The sequence below is a fragment of the Pleuronectes platessa genome, chromosome 24 (genome assembly GCF_947347685.1).
Source record: "Pleuronectes platessa chromosome 24, fPlePla1.1, whole genome shotgun sequence".
Taxonomy (NCBI): Eukaryota; Metazoa; Chordata; class Actinopteri; order Pleuronectiformes; family Pleuronectidae; genus Pleuronectes; species Pleuronectes platessa.
Window position 1 is genome coordinate 5,988,820 of NC_070649.1, and position 22,916 is coordinate 6,011,735.

The following is a 22,916-nucleotide window of genomic DNA, read 5'->3' on the forward strand; positions in this document are numbered from 1 at the left end:
ACTGTTCTGCTTCTTACACACAGAAAATGTATTGGTTTTTCAATTTACATTTTTCAAGTGAGATTTTCAACAGACAAAAAGTGGAAGAAACTCTTTTTTGTCAATTCTATCATAAAAGACACAAGACATCACAGTCTGCTCGCCAACGTTTGATTGACAGGTGAAATCTGGAAACATATTACAGCGATGAGCGTTTGCGGACCAAAGACAGGAAGTGATCATGGATTTGTGTCACAGTGTCAGCGTCTGTATTTCATTTTTACTTTGAGGGTTTGAGAGATTGTTGTGGCTCTCATTCTCTCAACCTTGGGGAACTTACATGTGTCGGGACGAGGGCGGCCGGGTAGGCCAGCTTGTGATGCCTCCACATCCAGAAAGAGAAGAGGACGACAGCCGCCAGGCCTACGATGGGGACCAGCGAGTACAGGAGAGTGCTGAAGAGCTGGGGCTTCTGGGAAAAGGGGTTGGAAGTGGCTGTGGGGAGAGAGCAGAAGAGAGAAGAGACACAAGTTAACAAGAAGTGGCTCGTGTTGATCGACACTGCAACGAGAGTAAAGTAATCGCAAATCAGAAATTGTGAACACTGACGGAGAGAAAACACAACGTGGGGAAAAAAAGAAGAAGACACAAAACAACATGCCCGATTGGCTTGACATTGTGCTACATCATCTCAGAGTGCAGCACTAGCTCTGCTTACAGCTTACTGCCACTGTGCTTAGGGATCATATCAATGCATGCACACACACACACACACACAGCAGGATTAGCAAATCCATCTCGTGACATAACGTAATCCGCCCGCCAAAAATAACAGAGCTCTGAACTGCATCCGACCCCTGCAAGAGTCGCTGGGTGACGTCTGCTGGCTCAGCCCGTCCTCCCATCACAAGGTGTGACAGTCTGATTCGGCAGTGCTGTCAGAGGGCCGATGATCGGACGCCGAAAAACACCACTGCCGCCCTCGGCGTGAGGGTGGGGGAAGGGGGGGTGGATAGGAAGCAGTGAGGGCCACTGGGGCTGCACCAGCTGCACCATCGCTCTCTCTGGGTCTTTGTCAGACGTTGGCTTTTCTCTACGGGGTGTCTCCAGGTTTCGGAGAGTCACATTTGAAGGGATAAAAAGAGACAGACCGGCCTGTCGGACAATTAGGTTGGGAAGTTGGGAGTGAGATAATCCCCGCTGGTCGAGATGGTGACATGTTCTTTCGTTCACCATCGTCAAACCGAGCAACACTTCAAGAGTTCTGCCATTGTAAACTTTAACGATTATTTATTTCTATACTTATTGCCTTTGCTGGATTATTACTTTTGGCCTGCTGTATTGTCAGGGTTTCTTTCCTGGTTAAATAAAGTGAGCCATGCACTATATTGAGAGTCAAAGGGTTCCATGCTACCTCTTATACAGACTGCATGCTAACACTTTAGTTTACACCTAAATATGTCATTGTAATTCAACAATTGACTGTTGGGGTTTGTCGCTATTGCTGGGCTTTAATATATTTAAGACCTGGTCCGAGCACAAATATCTCCCATCACACATTTGGCATAGGGAATATGTCTTTCAAAGCAAAACCATAGATGTGCTGCCGGTGGTCTAGAATGAAGCCAGATATACTTCTAACTTATCAACATATTTACGAGGGGTGAGGTAACAAGTAACTTTCTTCCATGCCCGCTTATTCTGCGGTTATTTAGAGGTAGAAACCCTAAAAACACAAATCATTTAAGAAAGCTGTATGTTTGTGTGTGTGTGTTTGTGTATATGTGTGTGCACTTAGGATTGTACATACTGTAGGCGGTCGAATGCTGCTGGTCGGTCTTCGGGTGCGGGTCAGGGTTGTACAGGAACTTCTCGTTGCACATGTTGCCCTCGCAGCAGCAGAAGAAGACGTCGGGACTCTCCTTCTTCTCCACACACTCATTACTACAGGGGACATGAAAGCAATTCATCAATGCAAGTGCGTGTAAGAAAACGCATGTGAACAAACACATTATCTGCATGTGCTCGCTGATAACAAACACACCTCTCCTTGCCCTCATTAAAGGAAGGCACACAAACACTCTGACCATACACACAGCTACACACAAAACGCACACTCCTCTACTTCCTCTCCATTCCCTCGCAAGTCATGAAAGACAAACATTTATAAAATACCTCCTGCACATGCCGATAAACAAACTTGCATGCACAAGCACACATGTGCACTAACGCGCGCCCACACACATTCACTCTCTCTCTTTCACAATCGCAGTCATCAGATAAAAGCCAGAGGAAGTGGCAGCCGCCCTCGACTTTCTCTGGACTCTCCAGGGAGCCGAGGCGGCGCCGTCTGAGCCGAGGTGCCCAAACTGAGCGGGCTGCAGAATCTACAGCAACGCAATCGCCCAGGAATCAAAAGAAAAACCGGAGCAGAGCCGGCTGAAACCAGCATCTGATGCAAGGTTCATGTTCCAGCAAGAAGAAAAAAAGAACCACTTATTAATATCTGCTTACAGTCCAGGGTTTTTGGACTCTCGGTCTGCGCACATCAGACGGAATCCATTTTTCAGTGGAGATCAGGGGAGCAATTTAAATTCCATCTCTGCTGTATTTAAAAATGTAGCCTTGTGCGAGCCATTCAGATGGGGAAGCGCACAGAGGGACGAGAAACTGTGCTCAAGGTGATTTGCAAAGTATTTACAGCTGAGCCTTCCCCTGGATGTGCTGCCTTTGTCCCGTCTGAGAGACCTGCGCTGCTGCTTTGTCTCAGGAATCAATGCTCAGGTTTTTTAGGGAAGGATGTTGGTTCTCATTAAGAATAAAGCACAAAATGTAACTTTTTGCACTTGAGGGACAGATGAAAACGTAGGTAGTCTTTGGTTATGGTTCGGGTTGGATCATTCTTGATATTTCTTTGGTTTTCTGATGATGGACGGATGATTTTAGACCACTGCATACTTCCCATATATGGTGTTTAGCTGATCTATTAAAATACGATCCCCTGACTTATTCGGTGATTCCTTTTAACGTGCCCTTCACCCGCGTACCTGTCGTAGCAGTTGACGTCGTCCAGCCAGCAGCCTTGCTTGACCACCTCCACGTTGCCGGACACGTTCTTCCACGTGGCGAAGCAGTGGCGCCGCTTGTCTTTGTCGCCGTAGCACGGTTCGATGCCGCTGCGGTTGGTGCGCTCCTTCTCCCAGCTGGAGTTGTAGTACGCGCACTCCTGAGTCTCCGAGCGTCCTAGGATGGCACCTGCAGAGGCGAAGAGGATGTTAATTAAATAACTGTAAATATAAAGGTCATTATGAAGAAAGTATGGATGCGTTTGTGATCGGTTACCCGCACTGAGCCTCAAAGTTTGAGAGACACAATGAAGTCGTAAAAAAAAAACATTTCGAAATGAAAAAATCTACTTCTAATGTCAATGCAGACACGAAAGATGAAAGTTTCTTTTTTCAAGATGAACAATAAAAACCAGCCAGGCATGACTGACAGAAATAAGGTGTCAGAGAAACAAACAGGCGAAGCAAGGAAACCTAAATCCTCGACTTCTCTCCCCGCCAAAATAAAGGGTGCTCTGGTTTCCTGCAGATGAATGCGAGCCTCCGTTTTTTTTCTCGCAAACCGATATCCAGAGAAGTGACGGCATGACAGCTTGTCAGTTATGCTGCCACTTCTCATCACCTGTCGGGGGAGCCGGTCCGGTTTAGACTGCTGACAAGACTGGAAATAGTCGGCCTTGCTTGCTGTCTGCACGTCATTTTGTCCGAGCTCTATAGGCAACGTGTGGGACTGTTGATGCCGGGTCTCAGTCATCCATATGCATCAACTGGAGCTCAACACCATGGGAAAATTTAATTTATTTTCCTGCCCCTTCTGCCGAGGCTCATACCGAACAGCCAGCTTACTCCGCTCCGGTGTGAAAATGTGACTTAACCCGTTTGTGGGAGAGACGGCGGTGCCATGCGTGGGTCAAACGGTTGTGAACTTCCTCAGGCTGTTTACATAAGGGAAAAACATTTTATAAAAAAATCCCGCCGTGTTTCTCTGCGCCTGGAGCCCCGATCATACACCAGGTCTGAATACAGTAGGGAACGGTGTAAGTCAACTGGAGTTCATTTCAATTCCTATTGGAAGGGGGTATAAAGTGATTTTTTGAGTTACATGATGTATTTTGGGCTCTTGTATGTGATTACTGCAGTTTGAGGTCTGTCATGAATCTATTTAGAGCTTGTCAGTCCAAAAGGTTTGATAAACACCTCCCGGGCAGAGGTATCAGAGCTGTGAGTGTTTATTCCATTTATTTCTGTTTTATTCACTTAAACTATAATTTGCCCACTCTGCTAGGATTTGCACTCAATACCAGCTTTTTTATTTATTGTTGCTTTTAATGTCTCCTAAGTGCTCCATGATTTAACTGTAAAACACAACAAATAAAGAACAATTCTCCGGTTTTGTGTGATCGGTTACCCGCACTCATCCGCCAGGGTAATAACAGAGTGTCCTGCCCGCCCTAACTGTGTCCCCAGTCGCCGCAGCTTCCAGACATCAGGGCTTCGCTTGCATAATGGAGGCCAACTTCAGAAAGATCATGTATTTTTCAATAAAATGGCTGCTTAAGTCAATCCAGTTAGCGCCAGCTCCCCAGCCATGTCTCTCCTCAGCGACAATAACAGCTGCGGATGGAGGCGAGACAGGCTACTTCACTGGCAGGCGAGGTCACCGGGCCTCTTAGCGCCACTGACGGCATTTTCTCTCTCTCGTCAAATCCATTTCCCATGAAGCCCCGAAGTATTTCACAGCAACAGGTGCGACTCCGAAACTGTTGCCTGCGAGAGCAAATGGCTGGAGCAAAGGGCGGCGGGGAGGAAAATGGTCCGGGGAACATTAGAAACGCGAAAAAAGAATTGGTTTAAAAACAAAGCACTTTGTATTTACATAGAAAACAAATTTGAGCTGAGTGGATGAAGCTGCGCGTACATATGTAAGCAAAAGAAAACAAGAAACCCACAAAGTTGTGTTATAGCCGCTTGTAGAAAGAAAGTGAGACATTTTTGCCCGAACATGCACAGAAACTTAAATAATGCCCCAAGGAAGATTACATCATCCGACATATGTTTCATGTGGTCCTCATTTCACTTCCCCCCCCCTGCAGGCTCTAAAATGCCTCCCCTGCAAACACATCACATTCTAGATGTTTGAACTGTGCATTTAGTTTATGGAAATAAATAACTGCACCAAAGGAAGAAAAGGAGCCACTTCTGCAAGCCTGACTCACTGCCTAAGCTGAGGAAAAGCAACATTAACTCTCCCTTTTTTGTACGGCCGAAACCTTTGCCAAGATGCCCTCGAGTGAGACACTCAAAAGTGCAGAGATTAGGTGTGAAGGAGAGCTGCTGAAAAGGCCGGCCCTCCTGTCACAGCCGTGAAAATGCCTTAATGAAATACGCCTGAGAGAAAACACCGGTAAGGAAGAAAAAAAAAAAAAAGGGGCCAACAATTCAACTCAAGTGTTTGGTATGAGGCTTGCGAGGCTCCCGTCATTCCTTTAGGCTGACGTAGGTCTCGAGTAATTTTCCAACCGCGTCTCGAGGCTGAGAAAAGAGAGATGTTTTTCGCTGTGGCCGCTGATGAACGGCAGATAATAAAGAAGTGGGCGGACAGATCCCCTGACGCTAGCAAGAGATGAGAAAACACGTTTTTTCTTATCCTCAATTGACCTACTACAGTTTTAATATCGCTGTACGCTGATGTATGCTAGGAGCGTTGTTCTATAAGATTTGTTTATCCACTCCGTCAGAAACTCCAGCTTATGAAAGATACGTTGTTGTGCAACCGAGCTCCTATTAATCTTCCTGCATGGGCATGGATACATCATCCCGTCCATCCGGCCTCGAGGGGGCCGAAGGTGCGTATGATGGAGGTATGTTTTACCTCCGTCGTAGGTGAGCTCGTTAGCAGCATCAGCCATGCTAGCGCCGATTCCCCCGCAGTCGCTGCGTCCGGGAGCTTTGCATACACATTTCCATTTTATTCACGGTGATTCACAACAAATGCAGAAGCAGGACGAGCAGCGAGTTCCTGGATCGACTTCAGTACGAGTTCCTCATAATAATAACGTCTCTATCTAGCTTTCTAGGTTTGTGAAACTGAAACCGACACATTTTTGGGGCCCGTACAATACAATTTATTAGACTATTTATTGCTCCGGCTTCGGACTGAGTTTTTATCTTTGTCCCCCTGAGAAAAGCACTGAATCAACTTGGTTTAAGTCCTTCAGTGGCTTGGACATAAAGTACAGTATTTCTAAAAATGAATCTAAAGAGCAAAAGAGAAAACAGAATGTCTCCTTTTCTCCGGCCGAGGTGGGCAGCAGCACCTCAACGGCTCCTTTGATAATGCACTCCATTCAGGTATTATACTGTGTGAGTAAGAGCTGCGAACCATGTGAACTGCAAACAGAGAGCTCTGTTGTAAATACAGCCGTTAAGAGCCCGAATCAATCACCTCTCTGAAATGAGGTGACAGTGCGGGCCGGCTTCCTATAGCGCCGTATGCCAAAGGTGGGCAAGAGCCGCCTCGGCAGTATGGCGGATATGAAGGATATAAAGCGGAGAAATCAATCTTCTGACTATTTGGCGGCTCAGAGTTCACCAAAGCGGATAATGTCATCGAGTGCAAGATCCTACACAAGTAATTGTGCAAGGACATACAATGGGGCTTCCACCCACAAGCACATATCCAGGCAATAAAGAGCGAAGCCTCTTTGTCTCTGAAGATATTCGACGCATGGAAATGTCAAACACGAGAGGCACAGGCTCACTTTGTTTGCTGTAATAAGGTTTGTGGGAGAGAGGGATAAAAGAAAAAGAAAAAAGGGCCATTGAAGGACCACAAACACGTGGTGTGCATGAAGGGTTTCTTTCGTAGTTAAGACTTAGGGATCATATATTTAATTTATAACGCATTAAAGGAAAATGTCAGAATTAAAGCCTTTTAAAAAAGGGACACAAAAGTGGGGAAGCCACAGAAGGAAGAAGGGGGAATAAAGCGTCGGTACACTCTCCTCTAGTCGATTGATTGTGAGACCATGCAAGAGGCGAAGATACAACTTTACATGGAGTCCAATCAGTCCAATCATTGGGACAGACAGAGGTATGCATGTTTTCGTCCAGCGCTTTCTCTTTCGCAAAAAACTGAAATGACCACAGAGCGTTTCGTGGAAGCTCCTTCCTCTCTCCCAGTCATACTGGAGATTTATCAAGGTTAACCGTGACCTACTTTGGCTGCAGATATTTAAGCAATGCCTCCCCCCTTGCAAAACATCTACACAGCCCGACCCACTTCTCAGTCCACCGGGGCTTTTTGGAAAAACTGCTTCTCGCCCCTCCTCTCTCCCTCTCTCTGATCGGTGGCTCTGAAAATTCACCCTGACATTTTGAATTTCTACATTTTGGGCATTTTGCCGATGCTACTTATCCACAGTGATTAAACTCCCGAGTTCCCACAGCACCAAACGAAAGGAAGCAAACTGTAAACTGGTCTTGTCACGATACCAAAATGTATTGCTTTGATATTTATACCAAGTTTAGCATCATATACCGAAAATGATTGTGCCGGAAAAAGTACCTACGTTTCAGTATCCACTGTATTCCTGTGACCACAGAATGATCAGATTAGGTTAATAGACTCTCAAAGAATAAAGTCGCCTGAAAACATGGGGAATGTGAGTTCACTTGAGAGTGTGTAATCGGAAGATGGAAACGATGGTGAACTTGGCAGAGACGCAGGAACTGGAGGAGGTTACTGATTATCTGCAGGCTCTGAGAATTCAATCTTTTGTCTCGTGGCCAATAGGTCAATGCTAGATTGAGGCAATTCAGGGAACCTGATTCGGAGAGTTACAGGCGGGGGGGGGGCCCTGACACGAAGACGCAGAGGGGGATGCCATCGCTTTTCGATGGCGAGGCGCGCCGTGATAAACCTGAGGGCTGACAAGCCGCCAGCTCGCTGCTGGCACGAGTTCACCTCCAGCTTCAAAAGGAAGTCATTTCCACAAAAAACGATTCACGCTCTCTAATCTGAAATGTTCAGTCACAATGTTGCTTTGAGTTAATATGCAGTAATACCTTGTACAACTAAAGCACGGTAATGAAAGTAGCTAGGCTCTCCGCTTCAAGAAGTTATTTTAAATAACCCTTTCATAGCTTTCCTTAATTGTATTCATGAATATAATTAATTCAAGTTTTGAATAAGGCCAAAAGTTGTGTCAAAACTTGAAAAACATGACTAAGGGTTCAGATTGAAAATAGTACTGTGTTAAAAAAAAAACGATCAGAAGAAAGAATAAGCTATAGAAAGCCTGGTTTAAGACGTGACTCCCTAATTAGAAGGTTTATGTGAAAAGTTAACACAACAACAATCATCCTTATTCTCCCCGAATTCATAATTAAGTGGGTGAAGAGGGTCAATGTGCGAAAAGGATCTCAAAAGCCTCATGATTATTTAACACAGAGTTTGAAGGAATCTCTTAACCTTGTATGTCTCTCAAAGAACTGAAAACTTTGGAAACTTTCCCTCCACAGATGAAATCTTTTTAGAAATCAAGATATTTTGTGCAAACAGATGGGCAAAGCAAAACATTTTTCTTTACTTAATTTCTCTGACCCGCCGCATTTCTCCGATGGAAGCAATTTCTCCAAAGCAATTACGTCTCTAAACATTTCCTTTCATGAGACAGTAAGTAGCCGGTGCCCCCGTAATACCTCAAATTCACTTTTCTACTCAGGACGACCGTCTCCCTCTGAATGGCTACTGTTTGAGATGCACGCCAAACATACAGAGAGGAGACAGAAATCACAAGGGAGAACTACATCGCATCCTGCGTAGCGGCACACGTCTCTTCATTAGCCAAGTGAGGGCTGCAAGGCAGGAGCCACGCAGCAGAGATCGTTCTGGTCTGATCTGTGGCCAGGGCTGGTGAGGTGCATGCTGGGTGGGAAACGACCACAAACCACCTGCCAAATGTTGGGAGATTTCAACTAAAGCCGCCTTGGCCAGTAGGCAGCTGCTACCAGGGAGGTAGAAGAAGCCATTTCTATGTAGGAAGATGTAAACTTGGCTCCTCTCCATCACCAGTTGTCTTAACACCACTTTGATTCAACCTTGATCGTGTTCAAGGAAGCTTTGCAAAGTGATGCCTCCATGTTTCTGCTTCTGCCAGGTCATCTCTGCATCGCACGGGGCCTCGACACAACAGAGAGAGAACAGTCCTACTGATGAACCTGTTATCTGTCAGTATAAAAAATGGACGTTTTAGACAGGTATTCCTTTGCATGATCATTGCTGAGGGAAAACAGGAACTAAATATCTATTTTCCCCTCTGTGGCTGGTCACAGGGGCAGGCTGTGCTTCACTCTGCTCTGTTGCCTCATAATGAAGTGGCATTTTAGCGGGCCAGGCCGGCACTCGACACTGCGTGCACCGAAGTAGGTAAACAACTCATTTATCAAGGCCTTTTTGTGTGCCTGCCAAGAGCGGGGATTGTTCTTTATGATGGAATTTGTTCTTAGGATCAACTTATCATCGGCGTCCGGGCAGACCTGAAATAGATTTGAAGTGATGTATGGATGCTCGGGGCGCTGGTTTGTGTGGGAATATATGCGACCAGTGCTTTAAAAAAACAAACGTGAACGTTGCTTTTTCAATAGGGTTGGAATTCAGCAGGTATAGGCCAGGGGTTAGAATGACGTCTGCAGAATTGGCCCCTTGTCGTCCCAGCAATGCTTGTTGTTGCTGCTTATGCAATTTGACACTCCACCCCCACACAACTAAGTGAAGACACAAGCAGATACAGCTTTTGAATGTGTGAATAACCACATATTCAGCGGAAAACTCTTCCCAGTAGTGTTAACACCTTGTTGCACCCATTGTAAAATAATCATACGTATTTAAAACAATCAGCACTATTTGTCTGTAATGTAGAAGGCAGAAAAACAGATTCTGGGTGTATTCCAGTGACGTGGAAGGAAGGGAAGAGGAAGACTAGATGTGCTTTTAAGGTGACACTGGGTTCATGCGACTAATGCTGTCAGCCTGGTTTGGGCTGCAGCACTAAGCGAATCAGGTTGACTGTCAGGCTTTTCTTCCTAAGGTGGTTTGTTAGTTGAATTCTGTAGATTAAGAAAGAGAACAACATAAAAATGACATGTGTCCGTCTAGTTTTCTTGCAGGATTTGTGCAAAGTTGTCAAATTCACCCGTGGAAGCAAGAAATAATGTTTGAAAGTCCTGCACGAGTGGCAGCCATAGGAAACTGTATTCACTAACTAAATGCAGGCATAACTCATCCGATCCAAACTCGCTCTTTTTACAACCACTATCCGTCCATCCTTCTTCTTCTCTTCCTCGACACGTACACGTGGGCTCCGCCGGTTGGAAATGCAACCCACCACTTGCCTTTAGGGCAGCTCCTGGCCGCCTTGGATAAAGATTTTTTACACCATTTATAGCTGTTTTGACGATCACAGGCATTAGGCACCGGAGGCAGCACTGGAGACCGCTGGCCCACGGCAAGGTTAACACCTGAGTGTACACTGCGCACCATTTTTAGTGCCGGGAAATGGATTCCCAAGTCCCACGGAACAAAGTTTATTAAGCAGTCAGCCTTGGTGCTCTATCCATATTTCTGTGATGTGAGAGAACTTCACCGTGCTCAGGTATCTGATGGTATAAATCATAAAATGTGTTCTAGAAAAGAGGCTCAGAGACATGTGAAATGATAAATAAGTTTTTATAATAATTATACCAGTTCCATATTTTTCTCCAGCAGCCTCGGCAATGTTGTTGCTGTACAGGTGAGTGAACTGAGAGGAAACAGTCTAGTCTAAGCATAGAGGCATGGACGGAGTCAGACACTACTTTACAGTAGACTGTAATTTTTCAGAGCCGCCCTGGTCTCGCTGTGAGTGCTACTCTAATGCCCAATCAGATGGTGTCGTGACATGGCAGGGGTGGTCAGGTTGGCTCGGGTGAGCTGGTCACAAAGACTGCACTCTTTCCACGGCCCGGGAGGAGGGGGCACGGTGGGGGTTGGGGGGGTGGGCATTAAAAACCACCACACTCAGCAACTGAATCCAATCCCTTTAATCCTCGCTGGTATGCCCGAGCGACAAACGCCCATTGGTCTCCGCCTCAGTTAGCACTGATGGGGCCGGTTGTCGGACGGGTCAGGAGAGCGCCCGGGTCTCTCACCGGCCGACTCTACCGTTTGCACAAGGAGCACATACCAGCGGAGCCTCGTGTCCCTTCTGTGTAATGGGCCGCAGTCGGCCACCGCATACCGTACATTCTTCACAGGACAAGCAATTTAAAAGGTCTCGTTATCTCCCGCAGAAGGATCTGCATAAAACCCCCTTCTGCTTTTACCCCCACAATCCCCTCTGTGCTTGAATAGTTTGGATTTATTTGAAGGGTGTGTTAAGTGCCACTAGGGCTTAAAGCTGAACTGTATATTGAATTAGCAGCGATATTGCAGTATCACAAAGCCTGCGGCGCGGGTATTTCAATTCATTTTTTATACAACAAGCAATCAATGAGGGAAGAACGGAGGGTGGGGGGGGGGGGGGGGGGGGGGGGGGGACGCTCCATTATATGTATAAGGAAATTGGCCCTCGGGGAGTCAAGTCCAGAAAATAGCCAAATTTGCAGGGGTGGGACTTTTTAAATGGCATAGCACACTTAGTATTATTATTAAAAAGCAAATACAAAAACTTATTTTGTATTTGTTTTCCAATACAGAAGCTCAAGCAGCTAGAAATATTATGTATGAAAAAATATTAAACCCCTCGACCCCACAGTAAACGCACAGCGGGCTCCGAACGCACGGAAAAGTGGTCTCAGACTTTCGGAGCCCACGGTAAAGCTGTTCCAAATATCTGCTATCTTGTCTCGGTGATTTATAATGACCCATATTGGCCCTGAAACAAAAACACATGAGCCGAGCCCTTCTAAGAAAGCGTGCAGAAATGCACTCTGCAGTCAAGGTTGGCCAACACTAGAGCCCAGCTTGCTGCTGCCGCCGCCGCCGTGTAAAGCTAATGCACCGCTCCGTTCTGAGTCATCTCACGTGTCCCAAGACATGCTCTCTCTGCCGCTCAGCTACGTTCCCTGTTTGCACTCGCCAGCTTCCCATATGCACAAGACGAACCAATAAACGTAGGGAGTCAATAATCCCCCCCACCCACCCTCAACCCCCCTTTTCATCCATCCAGCTATCTGACAACCTCGCTGACTCCGGGCTCCTCTTTATATTTAGTGTAAACTAATGACACATACTGGTCACGAGGCACTGGTGCCAAAATAAAGCACCAACACTTGTGTATTTTTAATTGAGATTATGTTACAGGTGGGGTAAGCTAAGAATGTGGCTCTGCTGATGCAGAGAATAACCACAATATTTCCGCGGGGTTTATAGTTTTGCCTATCAATACCCAGGATGATGACTCAGTGATTTCCGGGCACAGCTGAGATTTTGAAACTCTCTTTCCCGTCAATGCTGGTTCGTTGAAAAGAAAAACCTGTTTAATATTAATAGTGTCAGGTCTGAACAAATCTCTTCTGCGCATTGCTGGTATTTCAAACTGGTGGTCGGTGCCACCAGTGTTGAAAGATTTATATTCTGACCTGTTGATCTGTCTGCCCTTTGCATGATTGGTGCTCTATGCAACCTAAAAAGGTTTATAAGATAGCAACGCAAAGTGGCAGCAACAATAATGGCAGGAGGAGAAACCCATAGTATCCTGAGCGAACCACGTTCAAACCTGGTCCCCGCCGAGTTCCCCGAGACGCCGCTACCCTTTAGTGGTTTTGGTGATAAGAGGTCAGGGCGACCTTCATGACAGGGAGGAATCTTGGCAAGTGTCGGGCGAAGACGAAGAGGAGGAAGGAGGGAGAGCGTAAAGCGGGCAAGGACCCTCGAGAGAGCCTGAAACAAGAGCATGATGAATGTACAGCTCGCAGTTTTTAATCAAGGATCAAAGGAGGGCCGCTCCGTCTGAGCAGCCAGTCTGTCTAGACTGAAACGCTCCCAAGCACATAAAGCAACATCTGCAGGACCCATTAATTACAGTAAAGGACCATTCTGGACTGTTCTCTGGGGTACCGACACATCAAGTGGCCAAGACGGAGATTAAAATCATCCTCATAGTTGATATGAATAGATTTTGTAAAAATGATATTCAAATTTTAAGACTCTAAAAGCTCAGGGTTATTCCCAAATCGCTCAAGAACTGCAACGCTGAAGGTGATGGTTTTTGTTTTCAAACTTAAACTTATTATCGTCCCCATCGTTTGTTTTAATTTGAGTCAGTAATGTTTACAGGGGCAATTCATCGAGTTCCCATTATAGAGAGTACGCACCCTCTGCATTTACATTTTAGGCTTTTAGCTGATGCTCTCATCTGGCATGACTCGCAGGGAGCTGAGCAAACAGGGTTTTCACTCAGTGGCGGATGTCAAACCTGTGACCTTTTGGTTGGAGGGCTGGACTCCATGACCTACCGGCACAATCATGTAAAGACATAGATAACTAGTTACAAGCTCACGGATCAAAGTAACTGAATGTTACAACATTTATAAGGTGGAAACCAATTTTATCTCTAAAAAGTATTTACAGAATAAAAAAAACACCAACTGATTTCTTTATTATTAATATTAACAGTGCTTATGTTTTACAATATGTGCCAACTTTTATTTAATACAACATCAAGTTCTATATATTTTCTTTATATTATATATAAATAAATAGACTGGAAATTATCTGAGCAATTACCAATATATCGCTCGGGATAAACTGTGTAAAGATCAAACGAATGATCAAACATATTGAGTCGGATTATCATGAGGTTAATAACATTATAACTGCAGTATCAAGCAGAATAATCAGAATCATCATTTTATCCAGGGACATGGCAGCTCGAACCTTCTTCCTCGGCTTTTCTTCGGAGCCTGCACCTCTGCTCCCTCCGAGGAGGTGAAAGCTGAATTAAATATGTATGGTGTTTTAGTCCCTTCACTGCTTCCACGCTGCCATCATCAAAAGACCCGGAGCCTTGCAGCATGTGCAAACGACTCTTTGCATTTGCTCTGACCTGCTTGCAGTATTTAAGATCTGCAGCATCGGATGATGTCAGCCTCAGAAAAAAGTTACACCTAACTGGGTTTCAAACGATTTCCACTAATTACTTTACCTCTGTGGTGTTTTTTTTTCCTTCCAGTGTATTGGCGTGTGTGGCCCAGTGATACCAGGAGCAGGTTGAAACAAATCGCCGCTAAGGAAGAAAATCCCCTCAATAGCAATAATGGTGTTTTGATGATTCTTAATTGCAGTGAAAGTTTAGATAGTTATTAATGTGGCGAGTGCGTTTCACGACGCCTGAGGCCTTTTTTCATAATCGGTTAAAAACATCAGTGCCTTCCACGCATGATAAACACCTCACTGATTTATCTCCAATGTAACTCAACAAGCTGAGAAACTTGGGCAACATGTGAACAAGCTGGGCTAAGTAATGAACTCTTTAAAGGTCATCTGCACTTCTCTCTCTCTCCTTTCTATTGTCATTTAGTTGGAACTGCCTGGTGTAAATTGATGGACATTAAGTTTACCGCAATTTATACTGTAAAATAAATTTAGCAACATATTGGCAAACTTTAACAATGACATCATTATGTCTGTGAAAGGCTCATATCAGCTGAAATGATAAATAAAGGAATAAAACCAACTTGCTCCAGCTTTTTGGGTCTTTATTTGGAGCATGTCATTGACCTCCACCTTGAAAACACTAATTTAACTCATCCAAACTGCAATGTCCTCAACATCCGTGCCGAAACTGCACGCATTCACAAAAACAACCGCGACCACCCCAATTTGTCACCAAAAATCTGCACACAAAAGCCATTTGTGTCACAAAGCACAAAACACCTGGCCGCGCTCTAAATTTAACCAGTGCTCCGACTGGTGGAGGGTCATAAGTCCCCCAGCTGGACCCAGCAACGTGCCGTCACCGGTCACCATTTCACATCCATGGGCACAAATCGGTTGCGGCGCTTTGTTTTGTTTTAATGATGTTAGAGCACAGGATGATACACGGCCCTGCGAGGGAGCCGTGTGGCTAGTTGGGCCCAATGGGATATCGAGGCTACATCTGGCCTTAACAAATACACCTGTGCTTTCAGGGCCTAATGCATAATGCAAGGGAACATATTAGGAATGGATAGGTGGAAGGAAATGGGACAGAGTTAGTATCCAGACATGGAAACACCTCAAACTCTGCAGCAGAAGGGTACAAGTGGGGATTAGTCGCGGTCCAAAGTCTCAATTGACACAAATCACCAACTTAATAAAGAAAATATGACTTTCTGTGACTTTGGCCCCATTTCCTCCAGATTTTGACTTTAAAGTTGATTTTCATAGTCATCTTTGCAATAAATTGATTTGTATTAGTGTTAAAGACAGATATGGGGCAATTGTTTTCATTTATTAAATTGACAGGTAGATATTTCCCGATTGGGATTCCTTGCTTGTGTTATTAATCCCTTGGATTTCTCATGATTTTATAGTAAATAATCAGCCATAAGTAAACATATATTTCCAGTCAGAGGACAGTGTCACAGCGCTTACAAGTTCAGGTCAAACTCCTGGAAACTTGTGTATCTGGGTTTTTGGTTTGACAATAAATAAATAAAAAGATCCTTTATAAGTAAACTAATGAATAATGGTGTCCATCTTACCCAGGAAAGCCAAAGGCAAAATCTTTACCTTGTCTGAACAATGGTTTTTTGTTCTGGCTGAGTTCTAAATAATTTGTTGCTTAAAGAATGTAAACGTAAAACAATGGTCTTTTAATTTCTTCCAATTTTTCACATTTTAAAGATATTGAATGTTTTGAGGTTCATCATTATGTGTGCAAAGGATACAACTGATGCCATCAAATGAAAATAACCTGAATATGGTTTCTTATCTTCCTCTACTGGAAAGTCACCAAAACACCGAGCCCGGAGCTATGAGAGATTTTGCATCTAGCTCGATGACGATGAAGTTTTAATGAGGTGGCAAACAAATTAACAAATTATCCCAATTAATGCAACTGGTAAATGTTAATTTTCCTACACAAGAGGCCCTGGTGCGGTGACCGAGCTCAGATACCAGTACAAGTGGAGTCTGGTGTGTGGCAGAGCCGAAACTGCATCATCAGATCTGCTGTGCTGCTGAGGATTTAAAAAAACAAAACACACACACACACAACCCCAGAGTCGCTTCATCCTCGCCATATTGATGTAACCTTACACTGGCATGCTAGAGGATCAATGTCTGTGTGAAACTGCTGCAGTGAACAAAACAGGGGGGGGATGGTGGAGCGGAGGGGGGCAAATGTGAAGGCAGAGCACGAGACTTCACTTATCCAGCCATCAGCCTCCGTGGTGGAAACATGCAGGAAGCTTAACGACCATTTTTCACCAAATTACCTACGGGACAGGACTTTTAAAGCGGAGTATGAGCTGCGGCGCCGGGGACGGATACCAGCGGGGCGTTCGCCTGGAAACACGACACGTCCTATTGCTTCAACTTAGATCCATTTACACGTGCTCGAGGAGTCATTAGAGAAAATGTGACGGTCATGGGTTCAAATGGTCGCATGACACTGCAGTTATCGATCAAATCAAAATACAGGAGATGTGACTCGCTCTAACCATCTGGGTTAGCGTGGACGTGATTGATCGTTTGGGCCGTGATCTGATCACACTAATTTTTTGTAATCACTGCTTGGTTTCCCTCGGCTTCAGCTCACACTCACAGTAAATCTGACAGGATCCGAATGTGCCACAGGGCAGCACAGTAAATATTTACAATTCGCAGTGGAAGCTCACGTTGGATCTGAGGCAGAGGTCACCTTTTTTTTTTTTTTATAAAACACAGATGAACCGGGGGGGCGCCAGCAGCAGCAGCGGCGTCCAAAGTTCCCCTTGGAAGTGAAATGTCAATTTCCACTTTTCAAACTCCACACGGGGCGAGGGAACTTACACGAGCAGCCTGTTCTGCTCTCTCTCTCTCGTCACATCAAAACTTAGCACGCACACCTCGACCCGCCATGTGTTAGAGCAAGTGTGGATCAGAGGCCCCGGGCAGCTGCTTAATACAACATTAAACAAGGTCTCTTCCAAAATAAAAGCACCGTATGTCAGCTTCTAAAGGCTTGATTAGACAACTGCAAATAAACAACAATGCTAATTTTCACTTTATTTATGTCGATTAATGTTTACCCTATAAACTATATCAAATAACAGTCAAAAGCAATAATCATATTGCCCCTGAAAATAATGTGGTATGTTCTAATTGCTGGTTTTGTCCAAAAGAACAATTCAAAACAAAGATTTCCGAACTTATAAATCTGCACAGTGAATAGTCTGAATAGCCACTTAAGATCAATTTTAATATTATTATTTGCTGTCCTTGTATTGTCCTTTTTTTGCTTTCCTAAAGTGGCCTTGGGTGCCTTGAAATGTACTAAATAAATCACAGTAATACTCATTATGTCATTTTCCTATTGCAGTAAGACCAAACTGAGGTCCTAACAGCATTTAGTCATTATTATAAAGGAGCTGCATTGTTTTTATCCATCACTTCCTGTCTGGGGGGGTGTCGTTACAGATCTCATCAAATCGAACCCCTCTGCTCTGAGTGCCCCGTCCTATAAAGGAGGTTTTGCTGGGGCCTCGGAGCTGCTGTGCAAAACTCAAGATGATTATTATTCCTCCTCAAATAAGAACCATTCATTTTCCCACTTCAGAGCGTAATGAGCAAGTGGAATAATCATGTGCTGCACTGTGCGGCACCTGCGCTGCACTCCCACCAACACCAACCATTACTGGATCCGAGAAGCCTTTTAATTTCTACTCAAATGCTCAAAGACACCCCGGGGCTCGCCGTTAAAGGGACAATTCCACTGCAACTCGAGACTCTATGGTTTTGCTTTTCCATTTCTCAGGTCTTAACTGCCATGACGGCGTATTGGATATTTTTAAGCTGGGTAATTTCGCTGCTATTTACTTCTAAACAACGCGGAAAGCAGGTTTTAGTGGAGTTGCACGATCGGGCAAACGACGGGAAATAACATTTTAGCGTCTGGAGGAATTTAGGCAACGACAAAAGGGGTGAAACATTCTGCTGTTCTAGATTCCAGCTCACACGGTTTCTGTGGTTATAGGGAGCTCTGCATACATACGCTGCGTGCAGAGCTGTTCATGTTGGTATTTAGGGCGCCACGCAAATTAAAAGCGCGCCGGTTAGAATATCTGTCGCCTTTCTGTCACGTGATGACTCTCATCACAACAAACACTTCCAGGCTCGGACGCCCCAGATACGTTTATACTCTCGACAACGTGTTTGGAAAACTGCCTGATCTCAAATGTGACAATCTGGTTATTACGACCATGTTGTATTTTAAAAAATCGCCTCACTGTGGCTACGTTTACACCTGGCGCCCCCTAAACTAGTCGGGGGGGTTTTGAGACTATGGTGGCCCTCTTGGTAGTTTAAAAGCAAAGAGCGATGTCGTCTGGACCCGCCCACAAAACAGACGATACAAAACGATGACGCAGACCCTGCTTTCGCTTCCTGATTGGTTCTTATCAGGCACAACTTGATGACCAGTGTTGACGGCGAGACTCTTACAGTCTGTAACATTTCCACCTCGTCGTCGGTCCGAGATAAGAAACCCCTCATCTTGCTTTTCACAATTTTTGTTTCTCTTCGAAATATTAAAATAAATAATCTACTTCCTGTTTACACCTGCAAGCACCGGCCCGTTATTCAAATGGCCAATGCGTGTTTTTAGGGGATTGATCCAGATACGGAGCAAAATCACTTGTGTGGACAGAGAGAGTTTAAATTTTGAAATTAGCTTTAAAAAGGTGGAAGAGGTCACAACCTTTAAAAATCGTACAATCTCTACAATTAAACCCAAAACAGATATTTTAAGATAACAGGCTCATTTCTTAACACTGGGGTTCAGATCCCATTTCTCTTCAGATATCCAGTCCGGGAAAAAACGTGCAAATATGCAACCGGGAGAATGAAAATGCCAATCGATGTCATAAAACCTGCATGAGCAGCTCCCTTAGTCGTAGAGGATGACGCTCGAGTCCACCCACCTCCCTGTAACCAATGTGCGCTGCAGGAATAAAACCAGCACTCCTGGGTTAACCCCATTCGCCTTAGCATCACCTCGCCAACCCCGCTGACATTCATTATGCATCCACCTTGGGGGAGAGGAGAACATGTGATGGCTGTACACAAGCTCGCGGGGCCTGATAAGTGCTGCGAGGAGATTTCTGTATGTTTTTAAAAAGAAACCTCCCATGACCCGCAGAGCCCATGCAGATATGACATATTTAAAGTATCCCTGCAACTAAAAGCACGTTTTTCTCCTAAACACAAGGTTGTCGCTTTGAGTTTTTAGACGGTAAAGACAATCTATTCAATCTCCACTGATGTTCACTGCGTATCATCCCCGGCTCATGTGAGATTTGGCTTCTTTTCATGTGTTCACACTGCAAGCCGGGAGGTTGAAGTGAGGACAAAACAAGCGGCCGTGCCCAGTTGTGTTTGTTTGTTAGTTTGTAAAAACGACAGAGGAAAATGAAGACTTGTGTTGTGGTGGATCTCCTCAGGGGCCCCTTGAGGTCCCCAGGCCCCATCTTGGACCCCCCTCCCCTCTCCCTCCCTATTGACATGTGCAAAAATCTACAATGCACATCAGCACATGGAGGCTGCAAAAACATAATAAAGCAGAAGGTAAAAGGGGCATTTCCACACACACGCACCCCCCCACTCAGAGGATTGCATTGCATTTCACTGCACCCCCCCCCCCCCCCCCCCCAAAAAAAAACAACAACAACAACAAGGTCTCCATTGCATTCTGCACATGTAACAACACTTCAGCCCTCCACACCCACCTGAAGAGCAGGAGATGAGGAACACGGCGAAGGCCAGTTTGGTGGCGTCTCCCATTTTCCATCCGAATCGGAATCCACTGATTGGAAAGAGAATTCAACCAAAAAAAAAACTACACGCACACAAAAACAAAAACAAAAAAAGACAAACCCAGGAAAACAAACGAGTCAAATCAAAATGTCTTGCAGCTCCGCGGGTCTCAGCAGGAAGAGCATCTTTGAAAAGATCCCAGAATCCAGAAGATCCCCAAAAACACACCACTTGTCGCCCCCCCTCAAAAACAAGGATTGGAGGAAGAGGAGGAGGATGAAGAGCCGATGGCTGCTGGTATTTCCAGGTTCACGGGCGAGCAATGGAGGGCGACTTGTTGGCGCTCAAGCCGCGGCTGTCAGGGACAAGCCGGCTCCGCAGCGTTGTTGTGAGGCGACGCCGGTGCCTGCTGGCGGTGTTCCCCGGGCGGCGACGGCGAGCCACGGCCGGACAGGGCTAACATCCATCGGACTGGGAACCGAGAGCGCTCCGATCAAACTTCTCCGTCGCATAAGCTTTTGGGGGTGGGTGAGCGAGTGAGTGAGGGGGGGGAGAAACGTCAAAAGGGCGTCGAAATTATCATGTCCCGGTCCCCCCCTTCTGGAAGCGTGTGCGGCTGCTGGTGTGTTATTCCCCGGTCGAAAGTGTCGGTTCTCGCCCGGCGGTCCGGCGACGCTGCCCGGCCACAACCAGAGCCACCGTCCGCTGTCCCCCCGCGCGCGCGACAGGGAAAAAACAACCGATGAAGAGGCGCCCTCCCTCCGCCGCGTTAGCCCTCTCTCTCCGGAGCGGGTCGCCCGGCCTGTTTCCCTCCTAACCCCCGGGTCGAACGGGATTCAACGGCCGCTGTCAAGCGTTAGCAACCGCCGCTGGAGGAGCCGTTGTTAATCCGTGTGGCTGGCGGAGCGATTGAGTTCAGGACGAGCAGCTTTTCCCCCGCGGAGTCCGCCTCCTTCCTCGCATCCTCTGCTCGGGACAATTTTCAAGATGGCGTCACTGACCCACGGCAAGAGCGTCGAGCTCGGGTGGCAAGCTTCCGGGAGAGGATTTCGAAATAAAGGTGGGTTGAAAATGGAAACTTAGATAGCATTTTGATAACTTCTTCAACCTTGTTTTTTTTCTGCAGATGGGCTGAGACTGATCGTTTCCCCCCATGGAGCGTGTTTACCTGAAAAGATGTGCACAGAGTCATGAGGTAGATAAACTCCAAGAGAAACACACATTTTCTGGATCTTTCATATCAAATATCCATTTTCCTCCTTACAGACTGAATATATGGACATTTCTGCACTTATGTCCCCTCTTAAACAAATCCATCATCGTTTTGTTACTCAAATACTACAACATACTGATCGTTACTCCTTATAATTTATTTGGAATCATAAGTATATTCATTGTTGTGACACACATCCCAAAGAAACACGTCAAAACCTCACATTTAAGAAACTAGATGCAAATGTTTGATTTTAAAAGCAGCAGCTGATCAATTTTATATTTATCTAAATTAGGGATCAGCTCATATATGTTTAATTTACAGTATATTTGTAATTTAGTCCATAATAAGGCCTTGGCAGGATGTTTTCAATCTGGAGTTCTTGGCAAATTAATATCATCAGTTTATGGGTTTTTGCTTTTTACCTGCTGAGCTGAAGACAACGTGAGACACTGCAATCTCATAATAATCAAATAAGCTGTGGTTTGTTCCCAGTTGTTCTACATTCAATGTCTTTTCCTCCGCTTCACATGATTCGGTCTACTTTCATTCTTAAAGCAAAATAGTTTAACTTCCGTCACCAGCCCTGCTCACTGTGGCGAACTTGACGAAACTGCTTTACGAGCTAGGGATTGTTTTTGTTGAGGACGGACGTTCGTTTTGTGCCCGAGCGTGTACCGTTGCAGGGAAAAGAGGGGTGGGTCAGTTTGGGTTGTTTCAGAATAACAAATAACAACATAGTTTTTAACCATATGTTGTTTTAATATGCATTTACAGGTAAAGGACTATTATCGGCTTCAAACTGCATGTTTGTTGTTGCATTATTATACATATACAAGCATGTATGTCCAATATAAACAACAAAAGATAGAAAAGCAAATGTATAAACATCACCCAAAGTCAATTAGAGTGATGTTTCAAGAGGTTTGAACCACAAACACTTTATTTAAAACAGTAAGCTCATAACAGTCAGCCCAGGACTGCATGTAGGTCAACACATAAGGCCCCCTACATATAGCCTCATGCCGCGGTATGTGCTACTATGTCACGTATCCCGTTTCACCGCGGGTGGAGTGTTCAGTAATAAACGCTGAGAGTACCATGAACTACCGATATAGGCTTGGCCCATCCCCAAATCTGCGTGACACTAATCTCTCTAATAGCCTGGAGCAGATCTCCAACCATAAGCGCTGCGAAACGATTAGGAGGTCAGAGGTCCCGGGGGAGTTCTCTGCCAAGCTTGGAAGCTGAGTCACCTGTTCTACAAAACGCACACACAATAAGGTGCCGTGCGTGGCTCCATCGGGCCAGAGCTCCAGGCACGGACACCGGGGGCAGGTGAGGAGTCCACTTCCTGTGCATGTCACTTCTCCCCCCCATCCCCCCTTTTGGCATTGGTGTTTTTTGAACTCTCGAACGCCTCGACAGAAAGTCTCCGTCGCTGTCTTCGGGAAAGTTCCTGGATCCTTTCACAGATCGCCCACTGAGAGATATTCCAAACCTGCCTCAAAATATTGCTCTTATCAGGAGCCAGTGGGCCTCTGGTCATGCGCCGCGTAATTAGATTACCCTTCATTGTTAGATTCCTTTGTCTTGCGTCACAAACATTAGCTAATTCAATTACAGTCATTTAGGGTGAACCCTGCACGAACCCTTGGCTTTAAATATAGCCGCGTGATCA

General features: G+C 45.4%; 1 protein-coding gene across 1 annotated transcript in view; it reads right to left on the minus strand.

The window, feature by feature from the left end:
* acvr2ab (activin A receptor type 2Ab) overlaps nt 1-20,392 on the minus strand; it is a 35,807-nt gene extending 15,415 nt beyond the window's left edge. The window contains exons 1-4 of the mRNA XM_053417519.1: nt 19,995-20,392; nt 3,027-3,234; nt 1,790-1,923; nt 320-474 (exon numbers count right to left, since the gene is read on the minus strand). Coding sequence (XP_053273494.1) covers nt 320-474; nt 1,790-1,923; nt 3,027-3,234; nt 19,995-20,049 — 552 coding nt within the window. The 5' untranslated portion in view covers nt 20,050-20,392. The remainder of the gene's footprint in view (nt 1-319; nt 475-1,789; nt 1,924-3,026; nt 3,235-19,994) is intronic.
* Between the last annotated feature and the right edge of the window lie 2,524 nt (nt 20,393-22,916).